We start from the raw sequence: 17,298 nt of genomic DNA, 5'->3' as shown, positions 1-17,298 counted from the left end.
TTATTTTATTTTCAACCACGGTCCATTGAAGGTATATACAGTATATATTATATATACAATATATATTATATATATATATATATATATATATATATATATATATGTATATGTATATTACATACATATATATATATATATACATATATATATATGTATATACATATACATATATGTATATGCATATATATATATATATATATATATATACACGTTATAAATGTTAAGAGTATTTCAGTCATTTCTACAGAACTATTTAGTAAATTTTTAGAAGTCCACAACTAATGTATCTTCCCATAACGTTTGGTTACTCCTTGATTTTTTCTTTTTTTTTAATGTTTTGTTACAAAGGAAGAACATGCCAACAAGAGACCTTTTGGTCCATAACTCATTCAAATCTGACCCTCAAATTTGGCGGAAACCTCTTTTATTTTCCCATACCCCCATAACCCCCTACAATAATGGGGGGGGGGGGGGTTATGGGAAAATGAGGTTTTCGTGTAGGAAAGGTGTGTAACCTTACATATTGTAACATCACTCACGGAAAACTACACCATAACACACATACGAACAAACATGCATCCACGCCCTTAGGCGACCATCACGTGATCAGTGCGTGATAATGTCTAAGTAGCCAGGAACGTATTTCCAAGCGCGCATTTACACATTCCCAAATAAACCTGTGCACAAATTAAACCACATAATATATCTAACTGTATTATAATAATCTTTGTGTTAAACCCTGAATTTGTAACATAAAAATCCCTAAATATTGTAAAGCTGCAACCCCTCCCCCTCTCCGGAAGCTGAGGTCAGCATTAAAATTGTATAAAGACTAAGGCCGGGCCCCTGGACGAGCATTTGCAAGTGAACGTAGATTCATTGAGAGAATCTCAGTCATGTATTTCTAAATTGTCAAATATAGTTGAGAAAAGGGACACGAACCTTTCATTAAACTTTGAATAGAATACCCGTACCAATCTTTATATGGGGCGAACTTTGAATGAAACTTAAAAAAAAAAAAAAAAAAAAAAAAAAAAAAAAGAGAGAGAGAAAAAGCCTTGCTTTGTGGAGTCTAACCTAACTTGACCTGACCTACCAAACCTAACCTTACCTAAGCAAACCTTACGTAACCTAACCTAACCAAACTCATTTGGTCTAACCTAACTTAACCTAACTGGTCTAACCTAACCAAACCTTATGTAACCTAACCTAACAAAACCTAACCTAACCTAACCTAACCTAACTCAATCCAACCTTATTGGTTAACCTAACCTAACGTAATCTAATTGGTCTAACTTAGCCTAACATAACCAAACCTAATTGCTCTAACCTAACCTAACCTAATTGGTCTAACCTAACCTAATCAAATTGGTCTTTTATTTTAAACGTTACTGTATTTATCAAGAGGACAGCTTTTAGCAACGTTATTTCTGTTATTGATTAAAAAAACATATTACACCGATGTATTTTAATTTACAAATTTTTTATTTATTTTTTATTAATGTATTGCTTGGTTGTACATTTCTAAAATAATACAAAATATTTAAGTAAAAATATTGATATAGAGGATGCTGGTTGACATACAGAAATAATCTAGAAATTTCTAAGTTAATTAGAAGAAATTCACAATGTAAATATTGTCAAAAGATATTGTCAATACAAAATTCCCTAGAGAACAGAAGAATATGATTCAGATCTGTAGAACTACAGACTTTAAATGGAAATAATTCCGTTTTGTAAATCCCGTTTTCTAAATTTCATTTTCTATATTCCATAGGGGTGAGTGGAGAATGGTTGTGTATGGATGATGCTGTGATGCATGGGAGGGAGTGGGTGAGGGTGGGAGGAGGTTATGGAATGTTTGTGTGTGAATTATATTTTGACTTAGCCCGAAGGGATTTCTCCCCGTTTTTTCTTTACTGCATAAGGGGACGGAGAAGGGGGTAGGGTCTTCGATGAAGTGAAGCGGCCTTGCTGTGGATGTGCTGTGTCTTGCTGCATTGCTTCTGACCCAGGGCAGTGGGTGAGATGCAGGGATGACCCGTCATCCAGGAGGAGCTAAGAAAAGAGTGGGGGGAAAGGGAGGGGGGGAATGGGAGTGGAATATGTGGGGATGAAATGGGTGGGAGTGGAATTATGCCTTTTGACTTTGGCTACCTCCCTTGTAAGGGGGAAAAAGCCCTTGGTATATGTATATGTATATCCCATTTTCTACATTACGTTTTTTATATTCCATTTTCTACATTCTGTTTCTTACATTCCGTTACTTACATTCCAATTTATACATCCAATTACTTACATTCCATTTTCTATAATCTGTTTACTACATTCCGTTTTCTAAATTCCATTTCCCACATTCCGTTTTCTACATTCCGCTTTCTCCATTCAGTTTTCTATATTCCGTTACCTACATTCCGTTTTCTACAAACCATTATTTACAATTCGTTATCTAAATTCCGTTTTCTACGTTTTATTATCTACATTCCGTTTTCTATACACATGAGGCTTCGACCCCAGCGCCCTCCTTGGGTTTTGCCCCGCGTCAGACATGACCTCCTGGTCGCATCCTCAGGAGGAGGAGGAGGAAGAGGAAGAGGAGGAAGAGGAGGTGGAGGAAGAGGAGGAGGAGGAGGAGGAGGAAGAGGAGGAGGAGAAAGAGGAGGAGGAAGAGGAGGAGGGAAAGAAGGAAGAGGAAGAGAAAGAGGAGGAAGAGGAAGAGGAGGAATAATTCTGATATTAGGAGGAACATAAGAATGAAGGAGACAGCAAGAGACCATAAGGCCTACATTAAGCAGTTCCATGTCCATTACCATCTGTCATCCCCGTCCATAAAGTTGTCTAATCTTTTGTTATAAGAGGAGGAGGAGGAGGGGGAAGAGGAGGAGGAGGGGGAAGAGGAGGAGGAGGGGGAAGAGGAGGAAAGAGGAGGAGGAGGAAGAAGATGAGGAAAGAGGAGGAGGAGGAAGAGGAGGTGAGGAGGAAGATGAGGGAAAAGGGGAGGAGTGGAAGAGGAAGAGAAGGGGGAACAGGAGAAGGAGGAGGAGGAAGAGTAGGAGGGGGAAGAGAAGGGGGAAGAGAAGGAGGAAGAGAGGAGGAAGAGAAGGAAGAGGAGGTGAGGAGGAAGAGGAGGAGAAAGGCGGAGGAGGAGGTGAAGAGGAAGAGGAGGAGGAGGAGGAAGAGGAGGTGAGGAGGAAGAGGAGGGAGGGTGAGGGGGAGTAGGGTGAGGGGGAAGAGGAGGAGGAGGAAGAGGAGGAGGAGGAGGAAGAGGAGGAGGAGGAGGAAGAGGAGGAGAAGGAGGATTGCCTGACAAGTGCCACCGTCGGCGGCGGCGCCTCCGGAGGCATTCCGGGCCGCTTCCGTTTCGCGGAAACTGCGGTGGCGGATGGCTGACGTGAATAAGAAATGGTTCGGGCGGACGGATAGGGCGGAAGGGGGGGGGGGAAAGGGGAGGGGGGAGAGGATAAGTAGGAAGGGAGGTGGGGAGGGGAGGGGGGAGGAAGGGAGAGGGGTAGGGAGAGCGGGGAGGGGGAGGGGAAAGGAAGGGAGGGGGAGGAAGGAGAGGGGAGAGAAAGAAGGGGAGAGGAAGGGAGGGGAGAGGAAGGAGAGGAGGAAGGGAGAGGAGGAAGGGAGAGGGGAGGGAGAGAGGGGAGGGGGAAGTGGGAAGGGAGAGGAAGGAGAGGGGAGGGGAGAGGATGAGGGGCACAGGACAAGGGGGAGGGGAGGAGAAAGAGAGGAGCATGAAGGGGACGGGAGGAGAGAGGGGAGAATGAGAGGAAGGGGAGTGGGAGAGGGGACAGGAGAGAAGAGGGGAAGTGGAGGGGAGCGGGGAAGGGGAAAGAAGGAAGGGGAGAGGAGGAGAAAGGGGGAGGGAGGAAGGAAGGAAGGGGGGAGATGAGGGAGAGAGAAGAGGGGGAGAGAAGAGGGGAAGGGAGGAAGGAGGGGAGGAGAGGGGAATGGGTGAGGGCGAATAAGGGGAGTTGTACGATAATGCTAAAGTAGACCACTTGGAAAAATAAACTAACGAAGCAGAGCGTTTTCGTATATTACATCCTCAGTGCAAAAAGTACAAAATTGAACAGAAATACATAGTTTATATTATATACATGAAGAAGGAACAAGGACAGTTTACATAAGAGTAGAGGGCATTTAACCCCTGGAAAGCGGTAGGTCCAGGGGGTAAATGTCCTCCCTCTACGGGGTAAATGTCCTCCCTCTACGGGGTAAATGTCCTCTACTCTTATGTAAACTGTCCTTGTTCCTTCTTCATGTATATAAAAACTATGTATTTCTGTTCAACTATGTACTTTTTGCACTGAAGATGTAATATACGAAAGCGCTCTGCTTCGTTAGTTTCTTTTTCCAAGTGGTCTACTTTGCATAAGTGAACACACGTACCCGTGTTCTTATTAGCATATATATATATATATATGTGTGTGTGTGTGTGTGTGTGTGTGTGTGTGTGTGTGTGTGTGTGTGTGTGTGTGTGTGTGTGTGTGTGTGTGTGTGTGTGTGTGTGCACCATGGGCATTTTCCCCTTTACCAGGGAGGTAGCCAAGCCACTTCCCTCCACCACCCTTTCCTCCCTCTAATCTTAGCTCCTCACGGTTGACGGGTCATCCCTGTATCTCACCAACTGCAGCAAGACACAGCACATCCACAGCAAGGCCGCTTCACTTCATCGGCGACCCCCTCCCTTTCCGTCCCCTCATGCAGGAAAAGAGAAGACGGGGAGAAATCCCTTCGGGCTGCGTCAAAATATTATTCATACATAACCACTCACTAAACCCCCATCTCCCATCCTTCCTTATATCACAATATCATCTACACAGAGCCATTCTCCACTCAACTTTATCTCCTGCCTCTCCCTTCCCTGCTCAACAGACATTCCCCTCTTGCTCAACGCCCCTTTTACCCCATCCATCCATCTCATCCTCGATCGTCCCGTCCTGTTCACTACCTCCACACCTCTTCTACTAACCTTTCTTCACTTATTCTTTCCATGTGTCCAAACCATCCCAATACTCTTTCGTTAGCACTATCTGCCATCTCCTTTTCCACCCCAGCTCTCCTCCTCACCTCCTCGTTTCTCACTCTATCCAACCTTGTAACCCCTACCATATTTCTTAGACTTTTCATCTCAAACACATTCGAAATTTTCGTCTCTGCCTCTCTTTAATCCCAAGTCTCTGCCCCATACAGTGGTGTTGGCACAATCATCCTTTCATGCCAGCCTCCTTTATGCATCCATTCCCAGATGCTTATTTCTCACTTCACTTTTTAATACCCCAAGACATTTACTTGCTTCTCTCAATCTACAATTTACCTCCACCTCCACCCCTCCCTTTCTTGCCACATGTGGCCCCAAACACCAAAAGCTAGCCACTTCCTCCAGCCTCTCCCCTTCCAGACTTACTTCCAACTTGCTGCCATCCTCATACATACATACACACAAACACACACACACACACACACACACACACACATATATATATATATATATATATATATATATATATATATATATATATGTACAATATATAATAACAAATACTGTATGGTCAACAGTACACAGATAATCTTCTTACCAATCACATTAACTTATTTCCATTTTAATTCCTTGCAAACACGATCGACACCAACAGGAGTATGTAGCTCGATGGAGACATATTCGGAAACTGAGACGCTGTCAAGCTGAAGACTCGAACCATGCCGATACGTAACAAATGGACAGTAACTTAACCAACTCAGCTCTCAAGAGGGATACAAGTTTGCACAATCTCATATATGTGAATGCTCGAGTTACATACGTATGCACGAACTTTATACTCAACCCATCCCCGCCATGATTAGCCATTGGTATGTACACAAATGATATTTTATGTATATATATATATATATATATATATATATATATATATATATATACCGTATATATACATACATACATATATATATATAAATATATATATATATATATATATATATATATATATATATATATGTATATATATATATATATATATATATATGGGGGGGACACATAATTAAATAAATCAATAGGAATGTACAGGAATAAGTGATTAGATAAATATATATAAATATACAAACATATAGGTGAATATCTACAACAAAAATATAATTAAACATAAACAACAAAGTTTAACCATGAGCTTTAACTTACAAATGTCATGAAGAGGATTATCCTACCGGGCTGAACCTCGTCAAGGAACTCGGTTAATCTTCCTAGGTCGGCCAAGTGTGGCCACAAGCGCGCTGTGGCTAAGTGGACACCCCGCATCTGGGAAACAAAGCCGCAAATAGAATACAAACAATAGAAAGTAAATATCAACAGAGGGAGCACATGATGTTCAAACAAAGAATAGATTATATTTGACAACATAACAACGTGCAACACGCAACATGCAACTTTCAACACGCAACTTGAAACATGCAACACACAACTTGCAACATGCAACACATAACTTGCAACATGCAACACGTAACTTACAACAAGCAACACACAACTTGCAACATGCAACACGCAACTCGCAACATGCAACACGCAACCTACAACATGCATCACGCAACCTACAACATGCAACACGCAACCTACAATATGCAATACACAAAGCAAATACTCCACTTAGATACAACATACAGAGCACAACACTATGCAACATACAGGATACAGCATGAAATAGAATATACAACACACAATACATAATACATAACACACAACACAAAAGATACAAAATATGAAATCCAAGAAATACGGCACAAAATATATATTATAAAAAAATCGCAAAAAATAAAACATAAAACACAATATATATAACGTAAGGAGGCACAAAATATGAATTGAAAAATATAAATTATAAAATACAAAGTCTATTGATAACAAACTGAAGAAGCTGCTTGATTAATTACTGCAAGAGAATAAGTAAGCTTAACATAGTACTTATCCTGATGAGTACGTACACAAGTACACATATGTTCACATGTACACATATGTACACATATGTACACATGTACACTTATGTACACGTACACATATGTACACACGCACACACATGTACACACGCACATATATGTACACATGTATATGTACACGTGTATCCATACATACACACGTACACATACGTACACACGTGTGCACACACACGTAGAGACACGTACATACACACACGCGCATACACACATGCACATATACATATACATACATATGCGTACACACACAAACACGCACACACACACACATACAAAATGTGTAGGTATATATGTGTGCATGCGTATATGTGTGCATGTATGTGTATGCGTTTACATATACTGTATGTACGCATGTAAGTGTTTTCGCATACATACCATGTGCACCACCATCCGCCTGAATAATACAATACTCTATTGTAGCCTTTGGTCGATACAATACCTGGTCCAATACAATGACGTAGATGCCTAAATTCGTCTCATCACCGTCTCCTGGTCCAGTTACTGTGTAAGACTGTAAAGGAAATTGATTTCGGTTAAATTAGATTAATGTATTTATCACACAATCACACAACATCCTCTCCTTAACTTCTAAAAAATTACATATACTGCACTATGAACATAATATTTTTCAAAATATGTTTATATATATATATATATATATATATATATATACATATACATACATACACACACACACACACACTTACACACACACATATATATAAATATGTATATATAATATTATACATATATATATATGTATATATTTTATATATATACATATATATAATATATTATATATATATATATATATATATATATATATATATATATATATATATATAAACCATAGATTATTCTTTTATCATTCCGAATATATTACATTGTTATTGTTACTATCATTATCATCATTATCATTACTATCATTGTTGTCAATGTTATTATCACAATCATATTCATTATCATAATCTATTATAATTTCATTCACCATTTTTTCGTTATCTTTCTTATCTTATCTACTCAATTATTTCACACTTCAGTTATCATTAGATTCACAATTCTAGCACAGGAAACGGAGATCTAAATGCAAATGGAGGCCAGAAGATAATCTAGGATAGAGGTTTGAGCCTTCTCTAGGACTAACTAGATAAGCTAACTAGATAAGATAACTAGAGATGAAGGTATCTGGGATGAAGACGAAGTCAAACAGCGCCGCTGGCTAATTAGGAGATTTCCACTGTCAGGAAGTTCACTAAACGCGTTCTCTGTTTCTACCTCCCCCTTCCTTTCTTCCTTCTACTTTCTACCATCTACTTCTACTTCTTCCTTTCTACTTCTGCTTCAACCCTCACCATTTCTCCTATCTCCCCCCTCCTCCCTCCTTCCTCCCACTCCCTCCGTCCGTCCTTCAAATTCGCTTCTTTTGATGGAGATTTCAACTGTAAAGAAGTGCATCAGATTCATTCTCCCCCTCTACTTCCACTTCACTTCCTAACACATTTCTCTAACCTCCCCCTCCCCTACCCCCTTCCTCTCCCCCTCCCTTACTCCCTTCCTCTCCCCTCTCCCTCCCTCCTCCTTCTCCTCTATTTCTATTTCTATTAATTCTAATTCACCGTTCACTACATTTTCTTTCAATGCGTTGAGCTATGAAGGTCAAGATCTCATTTCTCTAAATATATCCCATAACAGAATCCCGATACGTTCAGGAAAGGCTTTTATTACATATAAAACCCTACTACATAGACCTTAACGCCTTACACAGGAAACAGTTTACGTTCTTAACAAGAAATACACATAACCCAAGAATATAGTACTTTTTCTAAGTTATTAAAAATTTATTAAAAAAAAATCTAACTAGATTCTAGTAAGATAAAAACACTGACAACCCAAGCTATTCAGTAAAGTCATCATACTACTGAATGTCGTTACTGTTACCTTTGGGCATGCATATACATATATACGAACTATGAAGATCTTACTGAATTGGGTCATACCTGTCGATCACAAGGCCAGCACGTGATCCAAGAGGATGGTGAAACATACACACGCGCGCGCGCAAATATACAACTCTTAACCAATCAGTACTTTGGTGTCTTTAACACCCCTACGGACCAGAGCCACTTTTTTATGGTTTGAGATTAATTATAAAAAAAGGCTTCTGTTATACCTATTCCTTGGTCACTACAAAGGACAGAAGCGCTGGTTATCGGCGACGCGATGTTAACACAACCCTTTGTTTGGGCCACAAAGACTCGGCCTTGACCGAAGCTCAAACACTTGATGTTCATATTGAACATTGTCGCCTTGTTTGCCTAACCGCCCACAATCAATCTCCAACACCTCCCACCCTCTCCCCCCCATACCCACCCTCTACCCCCACCCCTCCCCCATCCCCTTCCCCCGCCTCCCTTCATCCCCAAGCCCTCCCTCTCCCCCTCCCAACCTCTCCCCCTTTCCCCGCCCTCCCCCCTTCCCCAGCCTTCCTTCCTTCTTTCCACCGCGCTCCCTCTCCCCCTCCCCCCGCCCTCACCCCCTACCCTTGCCCTCCCCCCCTTTCCCCTGCCCTCTCCCCCTTCCCCACTCTCCTCCCACATTTCCCCTACTCCCCAGCCCTTCCCATTCTCCCGACCTCCCCCCTTCCACCACTCTCCCCCTTCCCCAGCTCTCCCCTTTCCCCCAACCTCCCCCTTTACCCAGCCCTCCCCCACTTCCCCCGCCCTCCCCCTTACCCAGCCCTCCCCCACTTCCCCCGCCCTCCCCCTTACCCAGCCCTCCCTTTACATATATTCACACACACACACACACACACACACACACACACACACACACACACACGGGCTGTCTCTCACCTTACAACTCCCATCTCGGTGTCCTATGGCCTGCCCAGGTGCTTTTCCACTTTTAGGCGTAATATCCTGTTTCTGACAATCGAGTCAGATTCTTGATTTCCCCCCTCTCCCCCTCCCCTTCTTCCCCATTCTCCCCTCTCCCCCTTCGCCATCTCCCTCATTCTCTCCTTTCCTCTCCCCCCTCTCCACCCTCCTCCCTCTCTCCCCGTCTTCTCCCTTCTCCCTCCCCCTCTTTCCCCCTTCTCCTCCCCCTCCTCCTCCTCCATTCTCTTCCTCTCCCTCCCTTCCTCCCTCGTCTACTTCCACACATTTCCTCTTCCCATCCCAGCTCCTCCTACCTCTCTTCCCTCCCTCTTCTTCCCCCCTCCCCCCTCTCCCTCCCTCCCACCCTCACGGCTCTTGGGCACCGTACTCGGTGACCTCAGAAGGGAAGTTCACCACGTACAATCCCTTCGTCATCCGATACGAACCTTTCGGTCATCTGTCTTCTCCTCCTCCTCCTCCTCCCTTCCTCCTCTTCCTTTCCTCCTCCTCCCTTACTCCTCTTCCTTCTTCCCCTTCCTCCTCCTCTTCCTTCCTCCTCCTCCTCCTTTTCCTTCCTCCTCCTCCTTTACTCCTCTTCCTCCACCTCCCTCCCCTCCTCTTCCTCCTCCTCTTCTCCCTCCCCTCCTCCTCCTCCTCTTCTCCCTCCACTCTTCCTCCTCTTCTCCCTCCCCTCCTCCTCCTCCTCTTTTTTCTCCTTTCCTCCCGTTCTCCCTCCCTTCTTCCTCCTCTTCCTCTTTCCTCTAATCTCCTCCTCCTCTACCTTTTTCATCATCATCCTCTTCTCCTTCTCCTCCATCTCCTCCTCTTCCCCCTCCACTCCTACTCCTTTTCCCTCTTCCTCCTCTTTTCCTTCCCCTCCACCTCCTTTCCCCCCTCCACTCCTCCTACTCCTCTTCCTCTTCCCTCCTCCTCCTGCTCCTCTCTTCCTTCCCCTCCACCTCCTCTTTTCCCTCCCCTCCTCCTCCTTTTCCCTCCTCCTTCTCCTCTCTTCCTTTCCCTCCACCTCCTCTTTTCACTCTCCTCCTCCTCCTCCTCTTCCCTCCTCCTCCTCTTCCTCCTCCTCTGTCTGCACACAATTCTTTCGCCTTCCACCTCACTAAACCTTGGAATTTTTAGGGCCGATTTTGGCACAATATGTCGAAGTGAGTGTCTAAAGAAAATGGTTCATCTTAGGCAAATATGTCCTTTTTCATAATTCAATTAAATTCATCCAATAAAACCATATAAATTTCATTCAGTATTGAATTACATTTCTCTGCTCTTCACAAGCAAAAAGAAATGAATGAGTAAAGAAACAAATAAAGAAATAAAATAGCATATATGAAAAACTATTTCATTAACGACACTTCTGTTTATCAGGGAAGAAAAGGTCAACCATTATAGAATTACATTCCTTTCATTATCTAAGAAGAAAATTAACCCATTACCTTCCTCTTCAGCCACTGTCAATAAAATTCCTTTGTTCATCGGATGAAAAAAATAAATAAATAAATAAATAGATAAATAAATAAGATAAAATAAATAAACAAATAAATAAAAATAAATAAAATAAAAGAATAAATAAATAAATAAATAAAAGAAACAACAAATAAATAAATAAAAGAAACAACAAATAAATAAAAGAAACAACAAACAAATAAATAAATAAAAGAAAAAACAAATAAATAAATAAAAGAACAAATAGATAAATAAAAGAAACAAATAAATAAATAAAAGAAACCACAAATAAATAAATAGATAAATAAAAGAAACAACAAAAAATAAATAAACTAAATAAATGGAACAACAAACAAATAAATGAATAAAAATCAATAAATCAATAAATAAATAAAAGAAACAACAAAAAATAAATAAAAGAAACAACAAATAAATAAATAAATAAATAAAAGAAACAACAAACAAATAAATGAATTAAATAAAAGAAACAACAAAAAATAAATAAAATAAAATAATTTCTTGGAGTACCTTCACTGTCTCCCACCCCCCGCTCTGATGGTCCCCCGAAATTCAAATTTAGCAAATCAGTCGGAATCCAAAACAAACTGCTCTTTCGCCTCTGCACATTTTTCATGCAACTCCTTTTCCTTCTTGTCCTCCTCCTCTTCCTCCTCCTTCTTGTCTACCTCCTCCTCCTCCTCCTTCTTGTCTACCTCCTCCTCCTCCTCCTCCACCTCCTCATCTTCCTTTTCCTTCTCGTCCACCACCTCCTCCTCCTCTTCTTCCTTTTCCTTCTCGTCCACCTCCTCCTCCTCTTCCTTTCTTTCTCGCCCACCTTCTCCTACTCCTCCTCCTCCATCTCTTCCTCCCCCTTCATCTCCTCCTCCTCCTCCATCTCCCACTCTTCTTCCGCTTCTCCTCCTTCTCCTCAATCTCCCCCTCCTCCTCCATCTCCCCCTCTTCTTTCTTCTTCCCCTCATCCTCCACCTCTTCCTCCTCCATCTTCTCCTATTCCTCCTCCATCTCCTATTCCTTTTCTTCTTCCTCATCCTTTTCAAACATCTCTCACTCCTCCTCCTCCAGCTCGCCCTATTCCTCTTCTTCCACCTCTTCCTTTTCCTCCATGCCTCCTCTTCCTCCTCCATCTCCCCTCCTTTCCCTCGTCCTTCTCCCCCTCCTCCCTTCCTTCTTTTCCTCCCCTTCCACCTCCTCCTCTTCCTCCTCCTCACCTTCCTCCTTTTCCTTTTCTTCCTCTTCCTTTATCTACCCTCTTTCTCCCCCTCCTCCTCACTTTCCTTCTTTTCCTCCCCTTCCACCTCCTCCTCCTTCTCACCTTCCTCCTCTTCCTCTCCTCCCCTTCCTCACCTTCCTCCTTTTCCTCCTCCTCTATCTACCCTCCTTCTCCCCCTCCTCCTCACCTTCCTTCTTTTCCTCCCCTTCCACCTCCTCCTCTTCCTCCTCCTCTTCCTCCTCCTCATTTTGGTTTTACGAAAATGGGTCGTTCTCGTCCCTGGTCGCTATCGCCTCCTCGTTGTCGTTGCGAGCGCCTTTAAGTGCTTCGATACTCTTGCCAAACGCCTTAATGGCCTATAGGTGTATTACACCTTCGATTTGTATGCGTATGTGTGCGTACGCTTGTGTGTGTGTGTGTGCGTACGTGTGTGTGTATGTGCGTGCGTGTGTGTGTATGTGCGTACGTGTGTGTATGTGTGTGTGAATGTGTATGCATCCGTTTGTGTGCGAACTTTTGTGTGTGTGTGTGTGTGTGTGTGTGTGTGTGTGTGTGTGTACGCGCGTGTGTGTTTGTACGTGTTTGTGTACGTGTGTGTGTATGTGTGTGTGTGTGTGTGTGTGTGTGTGTGTGTGTGTGTGTGTGTGTGTGTGTGTGTGTGTGTGTGTGTGTGTGTGTTTACCTTATCATAATATACATTTGTATGTGTCTGTGTGTATATATGTGCACTTATGTTTACATAATTGTAATATAGAGGAAATGAGCTACGCTCGTGTGTGATTTAACATGGTCTTGGATCAGATGTTGGACTCGTGATCGACAGCTATTTCCCTCCCGGAAGAGAGCTCAGAGCTCAAATATGATCGATCCATGGGTAATGCTATGACCTTACACGCACAAACAGACCCAACTCCTCGCCCAGGGGAGTTGGAGTAACGACTCGCAGCGCAGCGATATTAAAATTATTTCATCCCTGGGCGGGATTCGAGCCCGGACCACCGTAGTGGAGACCGGGAACTCTAACCACTGCGTCATCGTGTGTGTGTGTGTGTGTGTGTGTGTGTGTGTGTGTGTGTGTGTGTGTGTGTGTGTGTGTGTGTGTATGTGTGTGTATTATTTCACAGAACCCTTTGTGAACTCTTTAAAATCGAGACAATCTTTTTTGTATATAAAAACCTCACAATTTCAGAGCGCCTCTGATTAATTAATAAAATAAAAAAAAAAAGTCCTCAAAACAAAACTTAACTAAAAACTACAATATTCATTCTATTTTCTAATTATCATATTTCACCATTAACCACATTCTTAAACCTTGTTCTAGATTACTTTGACCGTGATTCAAGTTACTTTGAACTTGTTTTGAGTCACTTTGAGCCAGGGACTCAAAGCTGAGGTTAATTAAACTTTTTTTTCGAGAAGAGTAAGTCCCGACGCGATTTCAAAATTTCTTGAAGATCAAAGGAGCCAATTTGGACTCAAAATTTGTCCAAGTCGGTACTCACTCGCCGTTACTCCGTTTTCTTTCAACATCAATTTTAAATGAACTTAATGGTTCGTTTTTTAACACCAAAGCGTTTCTATGAGGGACATACATAAACACATACACACACACAAACATGCACACACACACACACACACACACACACACACACACACACACACACACACACACACACACACACAATATATATATATATATATATATATATATATATATATATATGTATGTATGTATACCTTATGCAGTATATGTATATTGTTCAGGCTCCGTGCAATCTAACTTAATGGAAATTATGATAAAAACTAAAGGATTTCTAGCAGTACCTAGAAGTCAATCAATAACAAATTATATATACTCTGTTTTCTATTTTTCTATCATTATCATCATCATTATTATTATTACTCAAGTCGCCATGATTACTACTCGAACAGCTCACGTTATCATTATATTATATATATATATATATATAGGTGTATGTATATATATACACACACACATATATATATATATATATATATATATATATGTATATATATGCATATATATATATATATATATATATATATATATATATATATATGAGTTGAGGAAGCGAAGCTATATATTTTGATTGCTAACTGCAATCCTCTTCAGCAATCGAAATATATAGTTTCGCTTAGTGAACTCTCGTCTGACTGTGATGTTGTGATTTACAAATGTCTTACTACATTTCTCACCATATATGTATATATATATATATATATATATATATACATACACCAAAGGCTTTTTCCCCCTACACGGGGGGGTAGCCAAAAAGAAAAAGGCATAGAAACCTCTCCCACCCATTCCATTTCCTATATATTCCACTCCCCTCCACCCTCCTCCCTCCCTCTTATCTTGGCACCTCATGGATGACGGGTCATCCCTGCATCCTGTCCACTGCCCTGGGTAAGAAGCAGTGGACAGGATGAACAGAAAACGGGAATCGTCAAACTATTTTATTCATCTCCATGTAACCTCTCTCCTACAATGCCGTCAGGTGATTTAATTAATTATTTCTTAATGTTTTTAGGCAACAGTAGCACCTTTATCCAAAAAGTACTAGAATAATATATATACGTATATATATATATATATACATATATATATATATACATATATATATATATATATACATATATATATATATATATATATATATATATATATATATATATGAATAGTATCAGCAGTGACAGTGATGTCAATCAAATAATTCCAATTATCGTCCCCGGATTCGAACCGGGCTCGTGAAATCACAACGCTATTGTCTTACCGACTGAGCTATCGACCCTATGAAATTCTCCAACTTGGAAGTTATTCACTGGTGATTCTATTCAGGTATGACAACGACGATAAGTCCATCAAGGAAACGTACCAGTCTAACCACTTGCTACAAGTTGCCCTAGTTCTCTGTAAAAAATAAGTACGGACGGCAGTTAGCAGTCGACTTAGTTCCTCGGGAAGTAGATTAACTTCCAGGTTGAGAATTTGATAGGGTCGATAGCTCAGTCGGTAAGACAATGGCGCCGTGATTTCACGAGCCTGGTTCGAATCCGGGGACGACAGTCGGAATTATTTTATATATACAGTATATATATATATATATATATATATATATATATATATTACATATATATATACATATATATATATATATATATATGAAATATTATAATCATAAAGTCACCCCTAACTATGAACAATTTTCTCTGACGGCGTGACGGACACAGCAGAATTTTTCCTGTTAACTTTTTAGTATTTCTTCTGGCTGTCTACAGGCGATATTATTCAATGGAGGTCATTCCCCGTTTAAGGAAGGAAGGGAAGAGTTACATTTATCCCGAGGATTCTATTCACACATAACCAGCGCTTCTATCCAAGGAGACAAAACCGCGTCGATGAGATGGGGGGGGGTCATAGAGGTGGTCGAGGAGTGGTTTAAGGGGGACAGTAACAGCACGGAGGGAGAGCATACACGACTTAGGCATTCTTCTTTAAGTAGGGATTAGTCTCTAGTCATAAGATATTTCTGTGTGACTCTGAGCCGTGGGGGCGTCACTAATGGCCCCCTGAAATGGTGAACACATATAGCGTGGTAGATGACTCAGGGAGGACAATAGAGTTAAAAATTATCAATATTTTTTTTTAGTGGAAATAGATAGATAAAAAATGAGAAAGTCTGGTCCGTAGGGGTATTAATCAAGTAAGTCCACGATCAGACTCTTCTAAAAAAAAAAAAAAAAAAAAAAAAAAAAAAAAAAAAAAAAAATAATAAAAATAATAATAATAATAATAATTATAATAATAATAATAATAATAATAATAATAATAATCGACGTCATCATGGTCCGTGGGGGTGTTAAGTAAGTCCACGATCGGGCTCTTAAAATAAAAAAATAAAAAATAAAAATAAAAAAATAAAAAAATAAATAATAATAATAATAATAATTTAATAATAATAATAATAATAATAATAATAATTTAATAATAATAATAATAATAATAATAATAATAATAATAATAATAAAATAAATAAAAAATAAAAAATCGACGTGACCATGGTCCGTAGGGGTGTCCCGTCAGTCCCCCTTACAACGGGGAGCTCTATGGGGGAAGCCTTCTGTTTGCTAAGAGGTTAAGATAATTTGTCTTGGTTAGTAAGCGGGTTAGATTAACTCTCTTACCTCGGCATCTGTTTCCATGTGGACGCCTGAAGGGCCCGACATCACTTCCACGTCCAACATCTCGGGCGATTTTGTATTATTACCTGCAGAGAAAAAAATCTTAGAAAAAAAAAACACACAAACACACACACACGCACACATACACATACACACACACACATGCACGAACGCTCACACACACAGTGGCAGTTTTGTGTTATTACCTGTAGAGAAGAAATCTTAGAAAAACATACACAAACACACACGCACACAAAGACACACTACGGCGGTCCGGGTTCAAATCCCGCCCAGGGCTGAAATAACTTCAGTATCACATCGCTGCGGGTTGTTACTCCAACTCCCGTGGGCGGGGAGTTTGGAATGTGTGTGTAAGGTCAAAGCATTACCCATAGATCGGTCATATATGAGCTCTAAGCTCTCTTCCGGGAGGGTAAAAACTGTCGATCACGAGTCCAATACGTGATCCAAGACCATGGTGAATCACACAGGTATGTTAACTGAAGAGTTGGTGACGGGACCCCACGAGCCTTGCTCCTT

The 17,298-nt window shown here is 40.9% G+C and overlaps 1 protein-coding gene across 1 annotated transcript in view; it reads right to left on the bottom strand.

Moving 5' to 3' along the window:
• LOC143032996 (protein O-linked-mannose beta-1,2-N-acetylglucosaminyltransferase 1-like) overlaps window positions 1-16,838 on the bottom strand; it is a 34,249-nt gene extending 17,411 nt beyond the window's left edge. Inside the window, exons 1-3 of the mRNA XM_076198191.1 lie at window positions 16,762-16,838; window positions 7,427-7,498; window positions 6,182-6,298 (exon numbers count right to left, since the gene is read on the bottom strand). Of these exons, the coding sequence (XP_076054306.1) occupies window positions 6,182-6,298; window positions 7,427-7,498; window positions 16,762-16,821 (249 nt within the window). The 5' untranslated portion in view covers window positions 16,822-16,838. The remainder of the gene's footprint in view (window positions 1-6,181; window positions 6,299-7,426; window positions 7,499-16,761) is intronic.
• Window positions 16,839-17,298: the final 460 nt, after the last annotated feature.

Source organism: Oratosquilla oratoria, chromosome 15 (genome assembly GCF_046742065.1).
Source record: "Oratosquilla oratoria isolate Oo_2021 chromosome 15, ASM4674206v1, whole genome shotgun sequence".
NCBI classification, from domain to species: Eukaryota; Metazoa; Arthropoda; class Malacostraca; order Stomatopoda; family Squillidae; genus Oratosquilla; species Oratosquilla oratoria.
Note: the sequence above shows the minus strand (reverse complement) of the source record. Positions and strands in the feature narration are given on the sequence as shown.